Source organism: Mytilus californianus, unplaced genomic scaffold (assembly GCF_021869535.1).
Source record: "Mytilus californianus isolate M0D057914Y unplaced genomic scaffold, xbMytCali1.0.p SCAF_3, whole genome shotgun sequence".
In the NCBI taxonomy this organism is placed as follows: domain Eukaryota; kingdom Metazoa; phylum Mollusca; class Bivalvia; order Mytilida; family Mytilidae; genus Mytilus; species Mytilus californianus.
This window is the reverse complement of record NW_026262679.1, coordinates 102190421-102218132: the sequence shown is the minus strand read 5'-3', so window position 1 is coordinate 102218132 and position 27712 is coordinate 102190421. Positions and strand designations below refer to the sequence as shown.

Below are 27712 nucleotides of genomic sequence, written 5' to 3'. Positions count from 1 at the left end.
CTATTTGCTCATTTGGACGAAAGGTGCCTTTTTGGGGGGATCGGTACATGTGTCAATGTTTGCACTTTTACTGACTTGATGGAGACAAGATGTAAGTTTTGTACACATATATATAAACTCATCCTAGATTGGGATTTCCTTGTGTACAAATATATACCTGTAGAATAATAAGTGATTGTTTTGTCACCATTTTAAAAATCTGCTTGCACCATTTTTATACGCCCGTCAAATTTTTGACGGGAGGTATTATGGTATACAAATGTCCGGCGTCCGTCCGTCTGTCTGTCCGTCTGTCTGTCCGTCCGTCTGTCTGTCCGGCGTAAACATGTCGTACCGTAACTTGAGAATGACTTATCCAAATTTCATGAAACTTAACATAGTTGTTTCTTATGATGGTCAAACGATCTGTATACTTTTTGGTGAAAATAAGATTAAAACTTTTTGAGTTAGGGGACTTAGTAACTAAAACAGGTGTGTGTTTTTTTTTCACATGTCGCGCCGTATCTCAAAAACAATTTATGATTATTGCTTAAAACTTTACACACTTCTTAGTTATATTAATCTTAAGATCTGTATACTTTTTGGTGATGATTCAAAATTTTATTTAGAGATATTGAGTATTTTGTAAAAAAAGGGGGAGGGGTTTTTCACATGTTGCGCCATATCTCAAAAACGATTTATGATTATTGCTTAAAATTTTACACACTTCTTAGTTATATTAATCTAAGGATCTGTATACTTTTTGGTTTTGATTCAAAATTTTATTTTTGAGATATTGATTTTTTTTTTTTAAAAGGGGAGGTTTTCACATGTCGCGCCGTATCTCAAAAGCGATTTATGATTATTGCTTAAAATTTTACACACTTCTTAGTTATATTAATCTAAGGATCTGTATACTTTTTGGTTTTGATTCAAAATTTTATTTTTGAGATATTGAGTATTTTGTAAAAAAAGGGGGAGGGGTTTTCGCATGTCACGCCGTATGTCAGAAACTATTTATGCTTATTGCATAAAAATTCACACACAAGACAACGGGCGTATCATGCGCTCATGGCGCAGCTGTTTATTGATTTATATGAAAAACATTAATTTTGATATATTGGAAATATTTTGTAATTTTTCCATTATATCAATAATAGATACTTTTTCATATTGGGGTGTGCCTGAGAAGGAGGTATTACAAGGTATTTATATGTGTGTGTAGTTCATTCATGTTGAAACTGTTTCTTCTTCTAGATACTGGTAATGTCAAATCCTTTTAAAAAATTGATAGCTGAAATGGGAAATTGCTCTAAAAAAAACCTACTTTTTTCATAGATAGGAAAATGGCTTATTTGATTTGCAGGAAATGTCATTATTCATGCTGTTAAGTAAAAAGAATCATGAACAATTATGATCAGTCACTCAAAGTATAGTTGAAGGATTTGAAACATTCCAAAGGTTTGGGTTTACCGGTACTTGGAAAAGACTTAAGTGCCTACACAAATAATAGACTCTATTTCTTTTATGTCAGGTTAGGCCTGTGTTCTCCCCAGTATTTTGAAATAGCAGTGTTTGTCTTAAACATGTTTATGAGAGTCTGGAAGCTGAGAATTTACAGAAAAGAGAATACTGGCATGGGCAAAAAAAAAAAAAAAAAGGAAAAAAGGCAGAAAAAGAATAGAACATAATGGGGTGCTTAAATGTACAGAAAAGAGAATAATTGGCCAAAAAATAACAAGTAGAGAAAAATGACCTAATTAAAATGGAAATGAATACCCCCTCTCCCCAATGTATACTATTATTTCTAATAAATTTTCACTATAATATATTTAAATTTAGATAGCACTGTGGTACCATATGCATGGGCCAGTAGGACCACTTGATCCCCTTTATAATTACAAGCCCAATGTAGATTGTATATTTTGCCCATTTATTTTGTAAAATGTAACAGTAAGGTGTATTTTCCCTTGTGCTTGGAATAGATATTATTTATTTGACTGATAAAAATGAACTTACACCCTAGGGTGGGTACAAGATGTTAAGATTAAATCATTAATATATGGAGTTTTTTATACAGAAAATTTGATAGCTACAGAATATACAGGTAAACCATTCAATCAGATTTTGAATTTGATACATATAATCAATGAACCTAAAATTTTATAACCTGTTGAATATAATATAGTGTACACATACTTTGTTAAATATAAAGTAAATGTACACTGTATAATGTGTGGACACAAGTGTTTAATACTATTACCATTTCTAGGTTAGACCTTATAAACCGACCGTTCATTTTTTAAATAATTAGAATTACAGACCTTTATACAGGTAAGTAATAAAAGTAATCAGCTGTCTTCATAAAAATTATGATTATTTATATTGATCATAAGTTATACCGTAATTGTTTTTTTTTTTGTAATATGACAGTTATCAGGTCACATCAACCTGGAACGTAGTACTAATATTCATTATATGATGTAAATTTCAAGCATATAGTTATGACAAAGTTTAAAATATTGACCCAGATTTCACTTCACTGAACATAGAAAAGTGAAAGTATGAGAGTATAATGACATCTTACATGTATGGACATTTTTTTTATTATTTTGTTTGTTATTTTAGAAATAATTACTCCTGCAGGAAATATTAGAAAAATCTCCACATGGCTGAGGACACTTGAACTTCATTTTAACTTGATGATTGTCTTACAGTCTTGTTACTGACTTTTGCCAGCCCTATGTTTACTTGTCAATGAATAAGAAATAACACAGGGTTTGTAATCTAATTGCAACATACAAGTTTATTAGATTAGTGTTTGATGTCTTAATGTTATTAACAGTAATGTTCATATTTATATAATTATATGCAGGATCTGTATCAGTAGTTTATAAGAAGTACATTGTAAGATAAATACTTGAAATTTGTTTCATTGGTGAATTTGTACATGTATCCCATATGATTAAGATTTTGATAAAGCACTCCTGCAATATGTTTGAGACTTTGACATACCACTTAAAATAGATTCATTATTAGATAAATACTTGGAACTTGTTTCATTGGTGAATTTGTAGATGGCATATATGATTGAGGTTTCGAGCAAGCATGTCATAAGTTCATGGTTATATAAATACATGGAACTTGCTTCATTGGACTGGTAAATTTGTACATACACATGATACATATATGATTGAGGTTTTTGTCTCGCCTGGGAAGAAAGTTCCTGAAGGTAAGACATAGGTGTTGCTTTTCCGTCATCTACAATGGCGATGGAGTCAACAATGGTTAAGTTTTCTGCTTACGTAAGTTTGATAGGAACTACTTGTGATAGATTCATGATATTTTCTACAAAGTTGCATTACTATCAGTACATATCAGTTTCTACAACTATTTTCGAGGCCCTCCCCCTAGATCCTGGTCTAGCGACTTTCAATTAATACGCAATTTTCAATGTAAAGTTTTCTGCTTAATAGAATTGAGAATGGAAACAGGGAACAACCCGTCTAAAAAGCAGAAAACAGTGCAAGGCCACCAATGAGTCTTTAACACATCAAGAAAATCCTGCAACCGGAAGTTTGGTTCAGCTGGCCCCTAAACAATAATGTATACCAATTTAGCGAAATGGATGCCACACTAAAACTCGAAAACATATAAATGAACATAACATTAAAAAAACACACAAAACTAACAAAGGCTAGAGATTCCTGACTTGGAACAGGTGCAATAAATACGGCTGGGTTAAGCATGTTTTGTGAGATCTCAACCATCCCCCTATACCTCTAGCCAATGTGGAATAAACAAACACACAGCTATACACACAGTTTAAAAGAAGTCCTTGTCAGTAAAGACTGTGTCTACAGCGTCAACAATTGTTAAGTTTTCTGCTGAAGTCAATTTGATAGGTACTACTTGTGATAGATCAATGATATTTTCTATAAAGTTGCATTACTATTAGTACATATCAGTTTGACAATAATTTCAAGGCCCTGTCCACTAGGTCATGGTCCAGTGACTGAATTAATTAGCAATGTTGCTGTCTATCAGATTGTCTTTTTCTGAATTATCTGCCCATAGGAGAGACAATTATCTCTGTGTCAATAGTTAATTGAGAAAGCTGTTGCAACTATTGAATATGAAAAAAGGCTTTATCAATCAAACATCAATTAGTCTTGTTTCATTTTTCCATAAAATATGCATTTGAGAAATCATAACATTTTTTTTTTTTTGCATGTACTCCTCACAATTCAGCAATGGACTGAAGGAATGTTATAGAGAATCATATTAAAATCATGTGGTACTTCAAATTTTCTAAAAAAGTTAATTACTGTAAATGTAAAAATTATTGTGATTTTTGAAGAATGAACAAAAATGTGAGATTAATTATTGCGATTTCAGGAAAATCTGCATATGATAATAAATTCAGAATGCAAATTCATATCATTGTGATACTGTGACATATTCGCAATATTGGCAATAATAAAAACCTCCCAATGATTTCTGAATTTACATTATGTTTTTTATACTGGAAAAGTTTTCACTGAATTAATTATTTTTTTGTCGATTATAGGTTATGGATTTGTAATAATTGTAAAGAATTGTTCATAATGGACTTAGTTTAGTATATATATAAAAATAAGAAGATGTGGTATGATTTGCAATGAGACAACTCTCCATAAGAGACCAAATGACACAGAAATTAACAACTATAGGTCACCGTACGGCCTTCAACTATGAGTTAAACCCATACCGCATATAAGACAAATAAGACTAAAATATCAATCGGTACACATCCAACATCCAATGGATTTAGTGTAAAGACGTCATTAACAGTCAGAAATTGGTTAAAAAATTTCCTTTACATCATAATTTCCAGAAACTCGTTTCATATGACTTTTAAGTGGAATAAGCTACGATTTAGACAAAAATTTAAATTCTATTCTTTTTGTTTCAAGAATTGATGAAAGTGGAATTTAGAAATAATATTTCGTTATATAAAGCTGTCAGTTTGGCCCAAATTTGTCAAAATAAGAACATTGCTGATGTATTATTGACTTGCAAGTTAATAATTCAACCTCATTTGAATCCGTATTCATGTGACCTTCAATTTAACCCTTTAGCTGGAGATAGGTTACGCATGTACAAGGCGTTTTCAGCTATAAAAAGGAAAAGAATGTCAACATTGGAAGTGAAACAAGGGTGAATCATTTCATTGACTGATTCGATCCCAAAAAATCATTCTTATGTGCAGGTTAAAACGATGATTAACATATTTTTTAACCTATAGCATGAAATCAAACAGACCTAGAAAAATCCAATTGCAAGTGCTTTCTATCTGTTTATATTTAAATTCATGTTTAATTGGGTTATATGACCGTAGGCAGTCTGTAGGCAGTCTTCAGAGGTTATTTGATTGTTAATTACAACTGTTGATGCATATAATCTAGTCCATGAATTGTTTATTTAAGACTTTTTGTAATTTGGATGTATACATTTTCTTAAATTATAAATCAAATACATGTATTTGAGTCAAATTGTTGATAGATATAAGAAGATGTGGTATGAGTGCCAATGAGACAACTCTCCAACCAAGTCAAAATTTATAAAAGTGAACATGAATTTGACAGCTAATGCTCTTTTAAGTAAAAGCTCAAACAGACAAATATAGTGATAATCATAATGTTTGCTTGTATGAACTTTAACTTAATATATATGTACATGTATACATGTAATATAATCAGATTGGATATGAATTATGCTCATATTTATTTCCTTTTGTCATTCAAATGATGAAACATAGATTGTAAAATTAATTTGATGCAACTTGATGATACAGAAAACATTGTCATTTCAGTTGCCATGGTGATTTTTTTATCTTTATATTTTGATAGATTTTGTTATTAATATTTTGCAGTCAATACCTGTTTATTGCATATTATTTTGTTAAAGTTAGATGTGATAATGATCTAACCACATTTGCATCATGAGATATTTACTGGTAGGTTATGAAAATACCTTTCTAGATAATTGCTTTGTAGCCTTTTACAAAATGGGAACAAATAAAAAATGGTCATCAAATTGTAAAAAAAAAATTTAATGGTTTTAACATATATGTCTGTTTCTTGAAGACCATTTTTTAACTTCTAGTTGCAATTTGTTTATGAAATTTTTTGAAAATATCTATGGAAGTGCTGTCTTTTCTTTTAATGTTTTTGTTATCCAAACACTCAGTGTAAGCCTATAGATATCATGGATATAAGAAGATGTGGTATGAGTGCCAATGAGACAACTCTTCATCCAAGTCACAATTTGTAAAAGTAAACCATTACATGTCAAAGTACAGCCTTCAATACAGAGCCTTGGCTCACACCAAACAGCAAGCTATAAAGGGTCCCAACAATGACTATGTTGATAATCTACAAAATGAATTAAAGTTTGTGCTTTTGTCCTAAAAACAAAGTATAGAACCTCAGGTCCTAAGCTGGTTCTTGTGTGTCCAAATTTTAAGTTCAATAGTTTAGATAAAACAGAAGTTTAAACTTACAAAATATTCATATACCTTCCTCCTTGCCACTGTGAAGACATTTCCATATGTCAGTTAAATTCTTTTTTAGTTCTTTTACCTACATTTTCCTTTAGGACTTACAAAATTTGATTTATTTTCTACATTGTACTTTGGCCCCCGTAAAATGCAATATGTTTCAGTAGCAAATTTGATATGTGTACACTTGACATTGGTCCCATTCTCATGTAATTTTGTAGTGCCCAAACTGTTCATTTATTGTGATTTTTTATCAGCATGATCATATAGATTTCTTTTTGTTGGTGCTGGTACACATTTTTTTTTTGCTTTTAAACAACCCCCAAACTTTTACTTTTCCTCATTTACAGTATGTCACAAAAAGCTGTACATACACTAGTGTTATTAATTTCTACTTAATTTTGCAATTTCTGTCATTTAATTGGATGGTATTTCATTTTGTATTGAAAATTTTTTTTTGACCTTTCATGAACTTATATTTTGAAATTTAGGAAATTGTTAGTGCCAAATTAGAATTTATGTCAAAACTGACAGCCTAATGGTAGAATAATTGTTTAACTGTTAAAAAAAAGCCTGCATCTAATAAGTACATAATATTATAATTGACTACTGTAACATTTACTTTGTTTTTATTTTTGTTTTTTGGGGGATCAAATTTAGCTCATTTCTATCATATGGATAGAAATGAGTAAAATTCATATAACAATATATACATATATGTTATATGTATCTTAAATTCTATTGCTTTTAAGAACAGATTTTATGCAATTAAGTGAGGCCCACTGTACAAGTACATTTGTATGGGGATATGTATAAGATAATTGGAAGTCAATACCTTTTTCTACTATCACCTAAGTACAATATATCTAAAATAAGTATATAGATAGTCCAGCTGCACCCATTCAGGTAAACATAATGAAATAATACATGGAGCACTTTTGGTAAATTACCTGAACTTTTATTTTTATGCCCCCACCGTAGCGGAGGGGGCATTAAGTTTTACCCTTGTCTGTCCATACGTCCCAAAGTTGGTTTCCATTCTCTAACTTTAGATTGCCTCAACCAAATGTTATGAAACTTATACACAATGCTTATTACCACAAAACACAGATCAAGTTTGAATTTTGGTACTGTCACTTCAACTGTTCTTGAGTTATGCCCCTTTACAAATGAAAAAGTTGCTGAATTTTTCGTTTCCGTGCTCTAACTTTAGTTATTCGGTTATTGATTTGGGGATGTACGGCTGGCTGGCGGGCGGGCGTCTGTCAAACAGTGTCCATTCATTTACATGAAAATGCATTGAAGAAATGTTTTCAAATTTAGATATGTTGTTTCCTGTGAAGGTCAAGTCCAATTTTCATGATTTTAGCTTTTCTTGTTCAGTTATAGCCTTTTCCAAAGAATTCAATTGTTGATGAATTAATCCATTTCTGTACAAAGTGAAATAACTCATTTTAAAAAGATTTTTAAAAGACATTGTATCAATGATAAATGGGATTTTGGATTTTTTATCTTTTCTTTGGTAAATTGTTTGAAGAATTTTGTGGTAGGTTTGTTTGTTATTCTGTATAAACTAATTTTCTGAAGTGAACTCCTTTAATTAGATAATAATCTATTTTTATTAAAGGATATATTTCATTACATTTAAAGTTGATCACATTGATAGATAAGTTGCAGATCTATATTAGTTTGTGACAAATGAAAGAAAAAATATTAATTATATCTGATTATAATTTGAAAATAGATATACATTGTGTTACATTTTTTTTAAGTCATGTGTGTTATGAAGGTAGATGTCACAGTTGTTATGTGGTATTTTATTTTTGTTGTGTGTGTTAATGTTTAATTTTTACATGATCCTGGTTGGGGTTCAGATTTGCAAATATCATTTTCATTATTAATTAGATAATATAATAATCTATTTTGAATATTCATTTTCTTTGTTCATAATTAGAAGTGATCAAAGTACAGGTGTGTCTAATATAAGTTTTGTCTTTGACAATCCATTTTAAATGCCCAATCTTTCAATTTGAATCTTCGACCTTAAAGTCATTTTCTTTGTTCATATTACAGCAAAAACATTCAATTGTAAACCAGTTGTCTGACAAGTGGTCATTTTTCATTCTTGTTTTATAAGAACTATTTGAGGAATGGACAGGTGTTAAATAAATGGGGAATGTGTCCATGGGAAACAGATGATGCCTCAGCTTGCATATCATAAACAAGAGGCTGAAAATGAATATTCAAAATAGATTATTATATTTATCCAAATTCAGAGCTGTTTTAAGCTTAAATGTTGTGTCCATACTTGCTCAACTGTTCAGGGTTCAACCTCTGCAGGAAAATCCTGTTTGCTGTCACTTGACAGCCTCTTGTTTATGATATGCAAGCGGGGGCATCATCTGTTTCCCATGGACACATTCCCCATTTATTTAACACCTGTCCATTCCTCAAATGGTTCTTATAAAACAAGAATGAAAAATGACCACTTGTCAGACAATTGGTTTACAATTGAATGTTTTTGCTGTAATATGAACAAAGAAAATGAAAAAGGAGATACGTGGTATATGTGGATTAGACACCAGCTCAGGGACACACCTGTACTTTGATCACTTCTAATTATGCATGCATTTTATCAATATCATTGAGAAGTTTTGTCTTTGACAATCCATTATAAATGCCTAATCTTTCAATTTGAATCTTTGACCTGATAAAGTAAAATCAAAGTACTGAAGTACTGAACATCCGATGACGGCAAGTTCTTGTGGATGGTCAAAAGCACTTGTCACAGAAAAAAATCACATCTCTATACCTGAAACTGAGGTTAAATTACAGAGATATATTTTTTTCTGAGACAAGTTCGTGTGTGGATGATGAATAAATGACAGGAAATTCAACCTCACCGTAATAACTATTATATTATAGTGATACAAATCAGTATACACTGGTTTGTTGTTATATATTATATTAATATAACAGTTACATATATATATAATTTTCATCCATTTGTATATCATTCTATTATACTATTCTAATAATAGTGCAGTGCAAGTGCATGGTGGACATTCTTATTTTTCTAAAAGATTGGATATGAGTAGGCATTCATATTTTCCCGCAAAAACAATTACAGAGTTACCGGTCCTTGCCGGGATTGTCGCAAAACGTTCTTGAGATATTCTTCTGCATGCTTTAACACAATTTTTCGGTACGTGTGCATAGATATTATCAATGATTTTTTACTTATATATATATATATATATAGATTCTACCACTGCATCGAGTGTGATACGATATTTATCCACTCGAGACAGTTAAATTTTCAAATTTAAAACGTGAGGCTCGCCGAGCGTTTTAAATATTTAAAATTTAACTGCCGAGAGTGGATAAATATCGTATTACACGAGATTTGGTGGTGGAATCTGTTTCTCTAATGATTTTCAAACAATACGCAGGCAAATTTATTCCTTCTTTTCGAATGATCTGCAAAAAGATGTGTTCTTTCTATGTGACGTCATCAGGCATGGTCGCCTTTTTTCATGCCGTCACAATAGGAAATTCAGAGGAAAGCAAGAAAATTTTACGTCATAATCTGATTTTAACCAATGAAGAACTGAGATCAAACAAACAACACGTTGATTAAATTTTTTTTATACAATGGGTGCAGAAAGGGATAAATTGACGAAGAATTAGAGAAATATATATATCTAATGACAAAACATTTTCATATTATTAATTTATGTTCTAAACAAAAATATTTTTATCAGTATTCAGTGAAGAGATGTTTTTATAGCAAACAATAAAGAATGTTAGTTTGCACTCGTTAATATCCTCGTATTTATCATGTTTATAGATCGGTTACAAACCCTAAACGAAAGTTACGTAATGGAAATCTAGGCGATAGCAATACATCGGAATGCCCTCAGGGTCAACGCGATGTAATAAAAGTAAAAATCCAAATTAATGTATAATCATTGCAATATTCAATTGTAACACTTACTAAAAAGCTACATAAAAAATGATTTCTGAATCTGCAGTAAATACATATCTCCAAACAGCTTAGAGCTGGTCATAATGCATTGTATGGACGCTTAATGTCTGTTGTAAAAGATTGTATATTGACACCTAGATGTCTTTTTTTTGGGGGGTGGGGGGGTGGGGGGTGGGGGGGGGAAGGGTATTAGGTTCCTGTCTCATCTGCATATAACCCACATTTTTAGTATTTTACTGATAGATGAACTTAAATTTTTGCTATTAACATTTACAAACAGTCTGGGATCAAAAAAATTGAGAACATCAATTACTTTGTCAAACTTTCATGGAATTTTATGAAACTTGGATGGAAGCTTCTTCAAGATCAAGAAATAGCATCTGATTTTTTTTTAATTTATTTTCTGTATTTTACTGATAAATGGACTTTTTGACAGTCAACATTACACTTTTACTCTGAAGTACATACAGCAGCAATAGCAGGAGAGACACAGCCGTTCTACAGACTGTTTTACAAATTTTCTATTCTTTAATACATTTCTTGATTGTTTTTATTATATCTAGATGATCAGCGTCAAATGATATAACATTACCATCTACACAATATCTCCCTTTACTTATAAGATTGGCATGATAAATGTTGCTGTATTATTTCAATAAACAAAAATAAATAATATATATTTAAGCATATTTAAAGAGAATGTAATTTGATTTGAAACATCATTAGTACATTCACATTTTTGTCTCACCTGTACTTGACTTAAAGCCAGAAGATAGTTATTTTAAATACAAAAACTTCACACATGTATAACAGATCAAGTTAGGATTTTTTGTAGAAATAATTTCCAGACAATGTTTTTTATGCTTGATTTTATTTAATTTAGGTTTTCTGCTTTTAAATTATTTGTTTCCAATTAAGCAGGAGAATTGTATGAAGTTATAATTAAGTTTACCTGTATGTAGAATTCATATTTTGAATACATATTATTCAAGTGTCTATTCCAGATGATAGTGTTTTGTAATTGTCTGTCAGATTTAAGAAGGCCTTTTTTGTTAGGATCTTTAGTTTGAGGGTTTTATTGGAGTACATTTGGCACCACTGCTACAATCTAAAATCAAACTTTAAAAATTTCTTATAGGTTAGGATAACAGATTTCCATTTAAAGTTAATCACTCTGACCTACTATTCATGCTTCATTGACCTAGATTATGTTAAATCATAAATGTCCATGTTACATTCTAAGAATTTTATGTCAAGTAGATTAGTGTGCTTTGATGGCCTCTACCATGGTACAATGTATTCTATGTTCCATTCTCTTGCTGAAAAAAGGTTTTGGCATGTGCTCCCAACTAAATGGGTGGATGGGAATGGATTGAATTTTTATACGACTGCAAACAAATTTTTGTGGTCGTATATTGGTATGACGTTGGCGTCGTCGTCCGAAGACACATTTGTTTTCGCACTCTAACTTTAGTTTAATATATGGATCTCTCTGACATTGTACCACAAGGTTTCATATCACAAAGGGAATGCTGGGATTGATTTTGGGGGTAATTGCCCCAAAATTTTAGGAATTAGGGGCAAAAAAAGGGGCAAAAAACAAGCATTTTTCTTGTTTCATGACAATAACTTGTGTGTAAGTGTATGGATCTTTCTGAAATTGTACTACAAGGTTCCATATCACAAAGGGAAAACTGGAACTGAGTTTGGGGGTAATTGCCCAAAATGTTTAGGAATAAGGGGCCAAAAGGGGGCCAAAAATAAGCATTTTTCTAGTTTCCAGACAATAACTTGTGTTCAAGTGTATGGATCTCTCTGAAATTGTACTGCAAGGTACCATACCACGAAGGGAAGGCTGGGATTGATTTTTGGGGTAATTGCCTCAAAATTTTAGGAATTGGGGGCAAAAAAGGGGCAAAAAAAACAAGCATTTTTCTAGTTTCCAGACAATAACTTGTGTTTAAGTGTACGGATCTCTCTGAAATTGTACTGCAAGGCACCATACATTGTAACACAAAGGGAAGTCTGGGATTGAGTTTGGGGGTGATGAATCATAAGGGGGTTCAAAAAATTTGAAGGGGGATTTTTTTCCCCTTTTTTTTCTTTAAAATTTTCCAATTTAAATTGGTTTATTTTTGATTTTTATATAAAAGCAAATAATAATGATATGGTTTGAATAGGTAAATTAAAATTTTTTAAGTTCTTAGACCACATTCATTCTGTGTCAGAAACCTATGCTGTGTCAAATATTTAATCACAATCCAAATTCAGTGCTGTAACAAGCTTGAATGTTGTGTCCATACTTGCCCCAACTGTTCAGGGTTAGACCTCTGCAGTCGTATCAAGCTGCGCCCTTTGTGGAGGGATGGAAATTTTAAAATCCACCCAAACTGTATTATGTTGTGATTGAGTATTTTGAAATAATTTATTCAAACGAGGAATTATTGATTCATTTAAGGGGTAGTATTTTGCAAAGTTTATTGATGATGTTTTACTACTGTAAATCTAGTATGATTGACTGTGGTAAATCTATGTAAACATGCATATAATTAAATGTCTTTATCCAGCTAAATAAACAGGTGAAAGTGATAAGATTGTGAAGCAGAAACTTGCTGTAAATATTTTATAAGAAAACTGTATATAAGCAAATCCTTGCATATTAACAATGATTTGAATCAATGGTAAATGAGGTTTAAAAACTGGTATAGATTTTTGTTGGAAAGAATCAATCTGTGATCTCAAGTAGGCTAAAAAAATATATATATATATAGATAAAATCATCAAATGATCACATTTTTGGTTAAGGTAGTTTAACATGAAGATGTGTTCACATAATCCCGAAACTTAGTACGCATGCTCGTTGTCAGTTTATAATATGACAAATTCAGATTTTGACCCTTATTTCATGGTTCCCTGGACCTATGATAGTGCGAGAGGGGCATGGTGAAATTATAAAAACAGTTTTCAACCAAATGGAATAAAAAAACAATTCTAACCTTTTTTGTTAAAGTCCTAAATTTCTACAAGAAAAACATGGTTTGTGCATTTGTAATTTTTTATTGTTTTTCAGTCTCATCATAATTCTATCACACATGGAATAGCAATAATTCATAATTGATAATTTAAGGACTCAATATCAATATTCATAGTAGTGTAAAGCCTGTTGACGATTATGGTTCACTGGATGTCTTATTATGTACCAACTATGACTATACTCATGCACTGTACAGAATTTATATATTTGATGACAAACATTGGTCTTTTTCAGGATGTTAAGATGATGGCAACAGATTGAAGGACTCAAGGTAAGAGTTTAATATGTGTGATTGATTCATTGATTGTTCCTAGGATAAATTAATCACTTGTTTGTATGCAGATATTGCTAAGCACTAGATATAAGTAATCCCTGGTGTATTGTTCGATCAAATTGTAGGAATAAATAAGGAAAAACTGTAGTTATCACTGGAGCTTGATCCAATACACATCATTGGTTTTGAATGATATGGTTGTTATTGGTTGAAATGAATGTGGTCTGAATTAATGTTTGCTTTGACTTCATTGACCTATCAATTTGATATACTTAACATATAATGCTTGTATTGAAAAAATGGCACATATTGTTTGCTTTAATGTTTTTTACCTATATAAGTATATGTAAGACAAAGTTGTTGGCACACATTTAATTTGTTAAGGTCAGTATTGAAATGGTGACATAAACTCCTGAAATAAAATAACATCACTTAAAAAAATTGTCAAGAAGTTATTGCAAAAGAAGGTTGGAAGTCATATGTACTTCAAACTGGAAGGGTGTTAATAGTTTCTAAAGATCTAGATATATGAGACAGCAACCTCAAACAACACAAAGAAAATGAAGACATTTAGAGGAAAACATATGATCTCTAACAATATACATGTGTTCATACAGTATGCCAACTATAAATCACCATAGGCCTAGTTTTGACAGATTCAACAGATTATTAAAGATTTGAACCAAATTTCCCAAATGACAAAAACAATAAGCTACTGTAAATTCAAAAATTATTTTGACGTTTTTATTAATGGGAATAATGCAACTGGCTGAGATTCACAATAATAAGAACTCGTATTCAGGTATCAGTTACCTACATTGTATATATCTGGTTGCAGACAATAATTAATCTATCTTTTTTGTCCATTCTTTAAAAATCGCAATAATAAATGTACACATTTATTTCTGAATTTACAGAATCACAAAACATAATAAAAAACATCCACTGTGGCCACACATGCTGCCACTATATATCTTATTTTTTATTTAGATCTCAATTTTCTCCTTTTAAAAATAAACTTTTATGTTAAAATGAAAAAAAAATATTTATGATATCAGCCCACTTTGAATCTTAAATTTGTGAAAACCCCAATCACACTGTAAGATAATGATAACATCTTAGAGAAAACATTTTTCATATATGCATTGTGATTTAGTAAAAAATCACTCTTCCAGCGGGAATTGTTTTTGGTGAATGCTGGTGATTTTGTGTTATTAACTTTTTCTCCTACAGCAGTATTTGAAAAGAAATTTAAGTGACCATAATTCAAATTGCAAACATTCTTATTAATCATGCACAATCACACTGTTTTAATGAGAATCTCTCCACTCCACTAGGGTGATTTTGTACTGAAGCACTTTGCGTAAATTGTATTGTTGCTGATTTAAAACAACTATCAGTGGCCTGTAGATAAAAAACTTAGAAATTAAAAACAGAATGAGGAAGTAAATTACAATGGTTTATTTTAAGTACTTTTATAGTCAAAGATCTAGTGGCTTCCTGTAAGATGATAAGCCTTATAAAGTTTATTGATTTAACCTATAGATAAACTGAAACTTAATTGAATAGTGCAATATATTTGAAATCAGTTCTAAATTTGGTACAAAACGTTTTTGCTAAAATACGAAAAGTTTTTTTGTCTTATGTTACATCTGATTTTTTTAACAAAGTTAAGGAAGTATTACATTAAACATGTTAAAAGATATTTAAAAATAAACAGTGTTTATGTCAGTTATTGAGATACTAATGTATGTTTGGGAATGTACAACACACCATGGCAACAGAGGTATGACATTTTTTAAAGAAAAAAGGACTGTTTTTTGGCATTGTACTAATTTTCATAATTTTATTAGTACACTTTACTTACAAAAGTGCAAAAAAAATGGTACACTTACAATACTGATTTCGTAATGAAATGCCTAGCATAATATCAATTAACCACAAATATAGATATGGTACTCTTTAAAAGAATGTTAAACACAAAGCTTAAAATAAAATAGTATTGTTCACATATTTAAAATACAAACAAATATATCTTTAGTAGCTTGTTTAACATATGTGAAAAAAAATATGTTGGGTATATGCTAATTAGACATTTGTTTTGATTTATCATTTTGATCAAATAACTAGGTAATAGACTATTTTCATATTACCGACTTTTGACTCCGGATTATATAATTTGTGGACTGGTTACCTTGGACATCATGGTTCTCTGTCAAGTAAGAGCAACCAAAATAAGAAAATTCAAACATATAATCGGTGTAATTTGAGGGTAAAGTTTACTGTTTTCCGATGATTTTGTAGTGAAATAAAAATGTTAAGCAGGAAATTTTCCCCAAAAATTGTACCGATTGAAAGCTTGGTTTTACTTCTTTAGCTTGCTCTTACCTGACTTGGTACCATGATGTCCAAGGTAACCAGTCGACAAATTATATAATCTGGAGTCAAAAGTCGGTAATATGAAAATAGTCTATTTAAACATTTTTATTTTTTCATATAGAAATTATGTTTTCCTTATTAAGAGTTATAAATTCATTGAAACATGTTGACATTGTGAAATTAAAAAAAAAAGAATAAAATTTCTGTCTTTTGCAGATTAAACATCTTGTAGATTAAATACCATGTGGCCTTTTGGTAAAGAGAAACCTCCAGGTATAGTATAGTTAATCTTTTTACATGTGTAAAACTCTTGAGATACTTTGGGTTTGATGCTGAGTTTGTACCGACAGTTCAGCCTTTAAAGAAGGAATTACCTCTTATGGAACTACATATATGGTTAATACATAGACTTTTTATATGTCCCACTCCAACGTTGCCTAGTTTGGGGGTCCCAAGGCCCCCCTTTTCCAAAATACTGGATCCACATTTATACAGAAACCACTGAACTGCTTTGAGTTTTTTGAGAAGTTCCATTCAACAAACTACCAAATATCTTACACCCAACACCAAATGTTTAGTAGACAAAAACAAAAAGAGATGAACAATCTCTGCAAAATAACAATTTGAGAACAGATAAATATAAACATTTAGAGGAGATAAATCTGTACTTATATTTACAGACAAACATCTACATATATGGAATTCTACTTAAGCCTTTGTTAAAATGTTGTAACATTATGTATAACCCTTATTATAGACGCATTAATATAAATATCAATACAAATTTACAGTGCTTAATTACATTAAGAAGCCAGCAAAAACTTCTGGGTCAATCAATCATTGATTAAGGTAGCATTGTAGTCTGGTTCATGACAATGTCAGTGGACATGTATGTAGTACTGATACATTTCAGATTCCATAACAATTAGTTTTCTGGGTTTGGATTCTTTGGAATTTGTTATTCTTTTAAATAGGAAATTGGTGATAGCTTCTCTCTTTCTTTCTTTCTTTCATGGAAAGTATTTTAACTTTTTTAAGGATGTATTCTTCTGACGTTTCAGTCTCATTAAAATCTTGTTCTGGAATTATTTCCAAAACATGTGATACAAGTGGAAAATATCAATGAATCTAAAAAAAATTATAATCAAACTTAACTATGTGAAAGAATTGTGTATCTACAATAAGTAGTTTTTGAATTATAAATTTTTCAAATTTTATTACCAATCAAGTCAGTCTTTTTAGCCAAACTTTTGAGAAAATGGATGAGGGGTACAACAAATGATTTTATCAGAAACATGTACATCCCATATCATTTTTTTCTTTTCAAATTTCTTAGATATGTATATTTTCAATCATTTATAACAGAGAAGTTGAAATAATATGCATTTTGTTCTTAAAATAGAGAAAAATCACAAATTTACAAAATTGACAGCACGGTAAATTTGACAAGAAATAACATCAAAATATAATAAAACTTTCTTATATTAACACCTACCTATATTTTTTGAAAGTTAAATTTATACAGAATGGTCCACTTCATCTTTATTGAAAGTATGAAAAAAAGTTTAATTGTGGAACTGTGGTATTTTTCACGATAATAGCCCAAAAATGGGAAAATCATCAAAATTGGGTACTTTCAAAGGGCCGTAGCAAAAAAAGAAGTGCACCACCATATGATTTTTTCTTCACCAATTATTTTTTTACAGTCATATAAACCCAAAAATCAGGTAAAGAAAAAAAAGTTTAATTCTAAAAAAATTGGCTCCTCAGAGGTGTGCATCCGGAAGAGTCTCTTAGATTGATTATCAACACATTTGTGTACTTACGGTGATTTAAAGCTTGACATTATTTATGGTAAAGACACTTGTCTGTTAAAGAAAACCTCTTAACATCTTTTGGGTTTTTCCTGCTGATTTCCTGTCTTATTGATATCTTGTCTATTCTCATTTAATTATTTTGATGAACCAAGAATGTGGAATTTAAATATAGTTATAATTCATTTTTATACGACTGCAAAAATTAAAAAAATTTTGGTCGTATATTAGTATCACGTTGTCGTTGTCGTCAACGTCGTCCGAAGACAGATGGTTTCCGGATAATAACTTAAGTATAAGTAAATAGAAATCAATATAATTTTAACACAAGGTTTATAACCACAAAAGGAAGGTTGGGATTGATTTTGGGGGTTATTGCCCCAAAGGTTTAGGAATAAGGGGCCATAAAAGGGGCCCAAATAAGCATTTTTGCAGTTTCCAGACAATAACTTGTGTTTAAGTGTATGAATCTCTCTGAAATTATACCACAAGTTTCCATACAACAAAGGAATGGTTATGGGTGGTTATGGCTCAAACCATTTAGCAATTAGGGGCAAAAAAGGGGGGGAAACAAGGGTTTTTATGGTTTAAGGACAATTTAGACAATTTAAAAGCAGTGTAAGGGAGGTAATCCAATCCATTTAAAGGATACTGTTGTATATATGTTTGATTACCTCCCTTACACTGCTTGTAAATTATGTATTAAGAAATGATTGTCTTGAGATGATTAGCTGTAAATTTATTTTTAGAAGTTACTATTAATTGATATTAATTTTAATCATGACTGTATGTCATTTTATATTTTAATATTTTATGATGTATTTAAATGAGTAGTTAGGGTTGCAAACTCCATTAGAAATTTGAAATGAGATAATTTTTGGAATAAGGGAAAGGGGAGTTGAAAAAAATTTGGGGGGGGGGGGGTGGTAAATAAGAATTTGTGGGGTGGCTACAATTTTTCTCATTTCAGATTTCAGAAATTAAAAAGAAAATTTATTCAAAATATTTTTTTTTTTGGGGGGGGGGGGGTTAATATTCAACAGCATAGTGTATTGCACAAAAGCAAAAAATTGAATATAAATTCAAATCATATAACCAATTTTTAAGTTCTTTGACTACAGTTATTCTGTGTCAGAAACCTAGTATGTGTCAAATATTTCATTACAATCCAAATTCAGACCTGTATCAAGCGCGAATATTGTGTCCATTTTTGCCCCAACTGTTCAGGGTTGGACCTCTGCGGTCGTATCCAGCTGCGCTCAGCGAAGCATTTTATTTAACATAACAGTATGTAAGAATTCTCATTATTTCAGTTGTTTAGGAAAAGTATCTCTGGAACTGAAAATTGTAATTTTGTGAAAAGGAATTTGGACATTTTATACAATCCTATCGATACTTTTCCTGATCATGTTAAAATTTTCAATAATAATTATTATTGTAATAGCTGGAAACTGTAATACCTTGTTAAGTGTAATAGCTGGAGACTGTAATACCTCGTTAAGTGTAATAGCTGGAGACTGTAATACCTCGTTAAGTGTAATAGCTGGAGACTGTAATACCTCGTTAAGTGTAATAGCTGGAGACTGTAATACCTCGTTAAGTGTAATAGCTGGAGACTGTAATACCTTGTTAAGTGTAATAGCTGGAGACTGTAATACCTCGTTAAGTGTAATAGCTGGAGACTGTAATACCTTGTTAAGTGTAATAGCTGGAGACTGTAATACCTGTGAGCATAAGCTTGATGAATAATTTACTTTATGTACTTTTAAAAGTTATAAGTTATATATAGCTTTTCAAATGCATATATACAACTCATTGGCTCTAGTTGTCATGAATCAGCCAATTTTGTTACCTAAAACTCAGCATATGAGCAATTAAATAAAGTTTAGTACAAATTATGTTGAGTTATGTAATTTCCATTGCTCTTTTTTCCAAAAATTTAACACATTGTTATAAAGATCACATAGATTCTTAGTCATCATGTGATATCGATCAAGTCTATCTGAGTCATCATGTGATATTGGTCTAGTCATTATGTGATATTGATCAAGTCATCATGTGATATTGATCAATAAAATTTAGAATGGAAATGGGGAATGTGTCAGAGAGACAACAACCCGACAAAAGAGCAGAAAACAGCCAAAGGTCACCAATGGGTCTTCAACACAGCGAGAAAATCCCTCATCCAGAGGCGGGCTTCAACTGGCTCTTATGTCTCCATGTGATATTGATCAAGTCATCATGTGACATGACCAATTATTATTAGATACAAATGTAATATTTTTCCCTTTCATTGATTTTCAAAACTTTATTTTAAATGTCACTGTTGAATTTTTAATTTAGAATGTTGTTTATTGAACAGAGTATTTTGTTGTTGTAAGTTTTGATGCTAATTGTGATAACAGTCCATTTTCAAAGTACTCATGTACTTTATCAATTTATGGAAATAATTATTACATTCTTTAGAAAATTAAACCCTTTGGTTAAACAAAATACAACATACTAGTCTAATCTCTAGTTCAGAAAACAATGTGGGAGATGAAAAGAGAATTGCTCACAACACCTTTATAATTGAATAGTTTTAATTCTCTTGGATTGAACATAAGGATATTATTATGAAAATGTCAATTAAAAGTCAGTTTCATTAATAGCTAAATATTTAATGAAATCAGGTGAATCAAACAAAAGTTTCAGAGTTTAATTGGATGTATGACATGGAAGATTTTTCTCTAGAAGTCCTTGAATTAAAATAAGTGGACTACATGGGACGCTTAACTGGATGAAAATTAGATGAATTTATGTTCAGTCAACTGTGGCAAATACTTCACACCTAATCAAACAATATATAAAAAAAGTACTGTCTGCAAATGGATTTCTTGTGATAAAGGTTAGGAAATTGGAATCCTATTTTTATGGCTAGAATTCACAATTAACTTGTAGCCATATTGCATTATCAATCAAGACTATCATTATATTTCCATTTTTGTGAAGACCTATATTTGGGAGTTTAAGAAATATAACCAATAAGGGTCCATTTTTAGCTCACCTAGCCTAAAAAGCCAAGTAAGATTTTTTCATCACTTGGCGTCCGTTGTCTGTTGTCGTCCGTCCACGTTAACTTTTACAAAAATCTTCTCCTCTTAACCAAACTTGGCCACAATCATCATTGGGGTATTTAGTTTAAAAAAGGTGTCCGATGATACGGCCCGCCAACTTACTTGCCGACATGGCTAAAAATAGAACATAGGAGTAAAATGCAGATTTTGGCTTATATCTCTTAAACTAAAGCATTAAGAGCAACTCTGACAGGGTAAAAATGTTCATCAGGTTAAGATCTATCTGCCCTGAAATTTTCAGACAAATCAGACAACCCGTAGTTGGGTTGCTGCCCCTGAATTGGTAAATTTAAGGAAATTTTGCAGTTTTTATACGACCGCAAAAAATTTCGTATATTGGTATGACGTTGGCGTCGTCGTCGTCATCTGAAGACACATTGGTTTTCGCACAATAACTTTAGTTTAAGTGAATGGATCTCTATGAAATTTTACCATAAGGTTCAATACCACAAAAGGAAGGTTGGGATTGATTTTGGGGGTTATGGTACCAACAGTTAAGGAATTAGGGGCCAAAAAGGGGCCAAAAATAAGCATTTTTGTAACTTCCAGACAATAACTTGTGTGTTAGTGTATGGATCTCTCTGACATTGTACCACAAGGTTTCATATTACAAAGGGAATGCTGGTATCGATTTTGGGGGTAATTGCCTCAAAATTTTAGGAATAAGGGCCAAAAAAGGGGCAGAAAACAAGCATTTTTCTAGTTTCATGACAATAACTTGTGTGTAAATGTATGGATCTTTCTAAAATTGTACTACAAGGTTCTGTATCACAAAGGGAAAGCTGGGTTTGAGTTTGGGGGTAATTGCCCTAAACGTTTAGGAATTTGGGGCCAAAAAGGGGCCAAAAAACAAGCATTTTTCTAGTTTCCAGACAATAACTTGTGTTCAAGTGTATGGATCTCTCTGAAAATATACTGCAAGGTACCATACCACAAAGGGAAGGCTGGGATTGAGTTTGGGGTGATGCATCATAAGGGGGTTCAAAAAATTTGGGGGGGGGGGGGGGATTTTTTTTTCTATTTTAAGACTTTTATGATGTATTTAAATTGGTAATTATGGTTGCAAACTCCATTGGAAATTGGAATTGAGATTATGACCATATTTGGTGTCAGAAACCTATTATGTGTCAAATATTTATTTACAATCCAAATTCAGACCTGTATCAAGCGCGAATATTGTGTAAAGCGAAGCATTTTATTGGTTATTATCTTGAATATTATTTCAGGTAGAGATAAACTGTAAACAGCAATTATGTTCACCAAAGTAAGGTCTTCAAATAAGTCAACATGACCAAAATGGTCAATTGACCCCTTAAGGAGTTATTAACCTATATAGTCAATTTTTAACAATTTTTTGTAAATTTTGGTAATCTTTTACAAATACCTTCTCCTCTGAAACTACTGAGACAAATTTAACCAAACTTGGCCAAAATCTTCATTAGGGTATCTAGTTCAAAAAATGTGTCCGATGACCCCGCCTTCCAACCAACATGGACGACATGGCTAAAAATAGAACATAGGGGTAAGATGCAAGTTTTGTCTATTATTTTTTGAACCGTTATGAATAGAGAAAATCTGAAAGGAGCAAAAATGTTCAGAATAATGAGCTCTACCAATTGTCCATATATGTCAAAACTGTTAGACAAACTCTTATAGGAGTTATTGCCCATAAATGACAAATTTTACCATTTTTTTTTCATTTTTGTCTATTATCATGAAAACTATGATATTTAGAGAGAAACATTTTTTTTCTGTTATGCCTTATGTGATTTAAATTGTAATAGATAAATAAACACTTTAAATCACAAAAATGATCAGCAAGCATCGCAAGGCAAGATCAATTAAAAAGTCAAATTTTGCCGATATAGTTAGTACACTGTCACTCTTCATAGGAATGATTGACCTTAAATGAGGATTTTTTTAACCCTCTTCTGTGTTTTGAGAAAAAACTAAAGAAGATAGAGAGAGACAAAACAGACTAAAAGATCAGTAATACAAGATCAACAAAATAGAGATTTTGTCATGAAGCCTATTCTCGTCTACAATGTTAGAGAGTGTCCTTTGTTTGTTATGCACATAGACCAAGGTAAGTGACACAGGCTCTTTAGAGCCTCTAGTTAATTTTGTTATAAGGAAGGAGGTATACTTTTTTATCTCTTTTGACTGTGTGTTTCTATCTGTCTGTCCCATGAAATTTTCATTGCATTTCTTTAAGGAACTACAGATCATTTTCTTGAAATTTGGTAGTGAGCTTCATGTGGGCATGCTAATTAATTAAGATGGCCAAATAAGCCCTAAAATGTAATTTCTCTTTATAGTGTCATTTTAGAAACAGTAGTTTTATGATGACAATTTATTTTATCTGTCTGCTTGGCTTAATGTGAACTTCAGTGATAAAGTGTTATTTAATAACATCATATATATATTTTATGACCCAATAAAATGCAATGTAAACAGTAAACAAATGTGATTGTAAATTGTGTAATGAAAGTTATAGCATTTTAAGATAGTGGGGAGCAATTCACTGCAGGTTAAAACTTTTCTTTTATCTTTGATAAATAGGGAAGTATCAGGTCACTCAAAGAAGTCTTCTGTGATAGCTGCCTTAACTTTAGTTTTGATTTGTATGCCCCTCCATGTGATAGCTGTCTTAACTTTAGTTTTGATTTGTATGCCCCTCCCTGTGATAGCTGTCTTAACTTTAGTTTTGATTTGTATGCCCCACCATGTGATAGCTGCCTTAACTTTAGTTTTGATTTGTATGCCCCTCCCTGTGATAGCTGTCTTAACTTTAGTTTTGATTTATATGCCCCTCCCTGTGATAGCTGCCTTAACTTTAGTTTTGATTTGTATGCCCCTCCCTGTGATAGCTGTCTTAACTTTAGTTTTGATTTTTATGCTTGTCCCTGTGATAGCTGTCTTAACTTTAGTTTTGATTTGTATGCCCCTCCCTGTGATAGCTGTCTTAACTTTAGTTTTAATTTTTATGCTCCTCCCTGTGATAGCTGTCTTAACTTTAGTTTTGATTTGTATGCCCCTCCCGGTGATAGCTGTCTTAACTTTAGTTTTGATTTGTATGCCCCTCCCTGTGATAGCTGTCTTAACTTTAGTTTTGATTTTAATGCTCCTCCCTGTGATAGCTGTCTTAACTTTAGTTTTGATTTGTATGCCCCTCCCTGTGATAGCTGCCTTAACTTAAGTTTTGATTTGTATGCCCCTCCCTGTGATAGCTGCCTTAACTTTAGTTTTGATTTGTATGCCCCTCCCTGTGATAGCTGCCTTAACTTAAGTTTTGATTTGTATGCCCCTCCCTGTGATAGCTGCCTTAACTTTAGTTTTGATTTGTATGCCCCTCCCTGTGATAGCTGTCTTAACTTTAGTTTTGATTTGTATGCCCCACCATGTGATAGCTGCCTTAACTTTAGTTTTGATTTGTATGCCCCTCCCTGTGATAGCTGTCTTAACTTTAGTTTTGATTTGTATGCCCCTCCCTGTGATAGCTGTCTTAACTTTAGTTTCAATTTGTATGCCCCTCCCTGTGATAGCTGTCTTAACTTTAGTTTTGATTTGTATGCCCCTCCCTGTGATAGCTGTCTTAACTTTAGTTTTGATTTGAATGCCCCTCCTTGTGATAGCTGCCTTAACTTTAGTTTTGATTTGTATGCCCCTCCCTGTGATAGCTGTCTTAACTTTAGTTTTGATTTGTATGCCCCTCCATGTGATAGCTGTCTTAACTTTAGTTTTGATTTGTATGCCCAACCATGTGATAGCTGTCTTAACTTTAGTTTTGATTTGTATGCCCCTCCCGGTGATAGCTGTCTTAACTTAAGTTTTGATTTTTATGCTCCTCCCTGTGATAGCTGTCTTAACCTATAGTTTTGATTTGTATGCCCCTCCATGTGATACCTGTCTTAACTTAAGTTTTGATTTTTATGCTCCTCCCTGTGATAGCTGTCTTAACTTAAGTTTTGATTTTTATGCCCCTCCATGTGATACCTGTCTTAACTTAAGTTTTGATTTGTATGCCCCTCCCTGTGATACCTGTCTTAACTTAAGTTTTGATTTTTATGCTCCTCCATGTTATAGCTGTCTTAACATTAGTTTTGATTTGTATGCCCCTCCCATTAGTCTGTCCTTTGAAAGAATAAATTTCAACATTCACATCATACTATCATATTACACATAACTGAAACTGTTTTGTTCCATCCCTTTGTCATGATTGTATTCTATTGATTGAGTGTTTCAAGATTATTGTAGCATCAACACTAATTGACAAACAAAGGCAGAATGCTTTCATAACGTCTTAAAAATAATTGCTAAGAAAATTTTTAGACAAGCATAGTGAACTGGAAGGTGCTGTTTGATAAAATTTGTATAGTGCTGTTGCTTCAGTAATCTTGATTGAAATGTACATGAAATTTAAAGGTATGGATTTCCGATTTATTTGACAAAGACTGTAATTTTATGGAGTTCTAATTTCATTTCCCTAGACTATATTTTAACAGAGGAAGAAAGATTATTTGATTGTGTGTTACATTTTTGTGTAAATGTATGAGATGCTCAATAGAATGAAACAGATATTTGAAGAAAAGAGTCGTGTGATTTTGGGAAAAATGTATGGTGAATCCTTATCCAGGCCAGTGGTTTAAATGCAGAAAAGTTAGATTTAAAACTGAGTAAAAATTAGAACCAGCATCCTGTCATACCAGTAGTTGGGGAAATATGCGCAATTGTTTCTCCATAGGCCGTAATGGTTACGTTATCTTCTGTAGCTCAGTCCATATCAAAAACTTGGATATGTATGATGGCTCGTTTCGAAGCTGAGACATTTTCACATATGTGGTTAAATTTCAGGGTACGAAGTGTGATTCATTTTTCCGTAAATTAGCATACCCCGAAAATCCTTTTGTAATGCAGCTCTTCATGGTAAAAAAATCCCTTTTTTCACACAATAAGTTCTTTGAAAATTTAATACTTTGAATACATGTAATAAGTCCATAGTTTTTACACTTTTGCGTAAATGCGTAAATGTTGCGGGGGACTCAGAAATACCGGGCATCTGTCTGTCTTTCCGGTCTTGTTAGTGTTCTCACAGGTACAATTCTTGCCAGATTTTTATAAATCTTATACTATAGGTTAATAGCAGCAATATCTCGGACAAGTTTTATAATGGTGGACAATCGACTTTTTTTAAAAGAGTTATGACCCTTGGAAATATTAAATTTATGGAAAATGGCCTTGTTAGCACTCTCACGGGTACAATTCTTGCCAGATTTTTATTAAACTTATACTATAGGTTAAGATGAGCAATATCTTGGACAAGTTCTAAAATGGTGGACGACAGACTTTTTTTAAAAGAGTTATGCCCTTGGAAATATTAAATTTATGGAAAATAGCCTCATTAGTGCTCTCACGGGTACAATTCTTGCTAGATTTTTATAAAACTTATACTATAGGTTATTATCAGCAATATCTCGGACAAGTTCTATAATGGTGGACAATCAACTTTATTAAAAGAGTTATGCCCCTTGGAAATATATAATATGAGCAACGCGGCGGGGGGACATTGGAACTCTGTTCTTTTATTTTTGTCTCGCCTTGACGGAGTCAAAAAGCAAGACATAGGTATGCTGTTTCCGGGTGCGGTCAACAATGTATTAGTTTGTGATTAAGTCTAGTTTATGGTGAACCACAAGTGGTAGGTCAATGATATTTGGTATGCAGTTGTATTAGCATTGGCACATCTCATTTCCATGAGATTATTTGGCCCTGCCCCCTCAGTCATGGTCTATTGACTTTGAAACTTTTGCTTAGTTTACATGTATTAGTTTGTGATTAGGTCAGTTTATGAGAAACCACTCGTGGTAGGTCAATGATATTTGGTATGCAGTTGTATAAGCATTGGCATATCTCATTTTCATGGAGATTATTTGGCTCTGCCCCCTTAGTCATGGTCTATTGACTTTGAAAATCTTGCTTAGTTTACATGTATTAGTTTGTGATTAGGTCAGTTCATAGGGAACCATTAGTGGTAGACCAATGTTAATTGGTATTCAGTTGTATAAGCATTGGCATATTTCATTTTCATGGAGAATATTTGGCCTCGCCCCCTCAGTCATGGTCTATTGACTTTGAAATTTTTGCTTAGTTTACATGTATTAGTTTGTGATTAGATCAGTTTAAGATGAACTGCTAATGTTAAGTCAGTGATATCTGGTATGCAAATTTATTGGCATTTGCAAGTATTGTTTCCATGGAGATTATATATAGCCCCACCCCCTCATCATGGTTCATTGACTTTGAAACTTTTACATAGTTTACAAGTTAATGTTTGTGTTTAGGTTTGTTTAAAGGGAACGACTTATAATAAGTCAATGGTATTTGGTATGCAGTTGTATTAGCATTGGCACACTTACGTGTTAAAGTATTGCTATTTTAATTTCAACATTTGCATTATCAAAATTACAAAAAGGCGAGACATATCTCTGTGATAACAGTTTATTTATAGAGTTTGTGTTGCTCATTCTAGTTTTCTGTGTAGAGTTTTGTGGGCTGTTTTATCTTTGTTCTGTTGGCCAAAATGGTGT

The 27712-nt window shown here is 31.9% G+C and overlaps 1 protein-coding gene and 1 long non-coding RNA gene across 5 annotated transcripts in view; one reads left to right on the top strand and one right to left on the bottom strand.

Annotated features, from left to right (window-relative positions):
• The window catches only part of LOC127735560 (phospholipid-transporting ATPase ID-like), a 93234-nt gene that overhangs the window by 11688 nt on the left and 53834 nt on the right, over positions 1–27712 (top strand). For 2 of the 4 annotated variants that reach the window (XM_052245789.1, XM_052245791.1), the window contains exons 2-3: positions 13777–13813; positions 16412–16468. In XM_052245789.1, the coding sequence (XP_052101749.1) occupies positions 16438–16468 (31 nt within the window). In that variant the 5' untranslated portion in view covers positions 13777–13813; positions 16412–16437. Of the gene's footprint in view, positions 1–2473; positions 2758–13776; positions 13814–15529; positions 15603–16411; positions 16469–27712 lie in introns of those variants that run through there. The other 2 variants (XM_052245790.1, XM_052245792.1) reach the window with 2 other exon arrangements.
• On the bottom strand, positions 19036–22331 carry LOC127735605 (uncharacterized). The gene is made up of 2 exons (XR_007998519.1): positions 22243–22331; positions 19036–19148 (listed from the first exon to the last, which is right to left on the bottom strand). It is a non-coding gene; the product is annotated as an uncharacterized LOC127735605 (long non-coding RNA).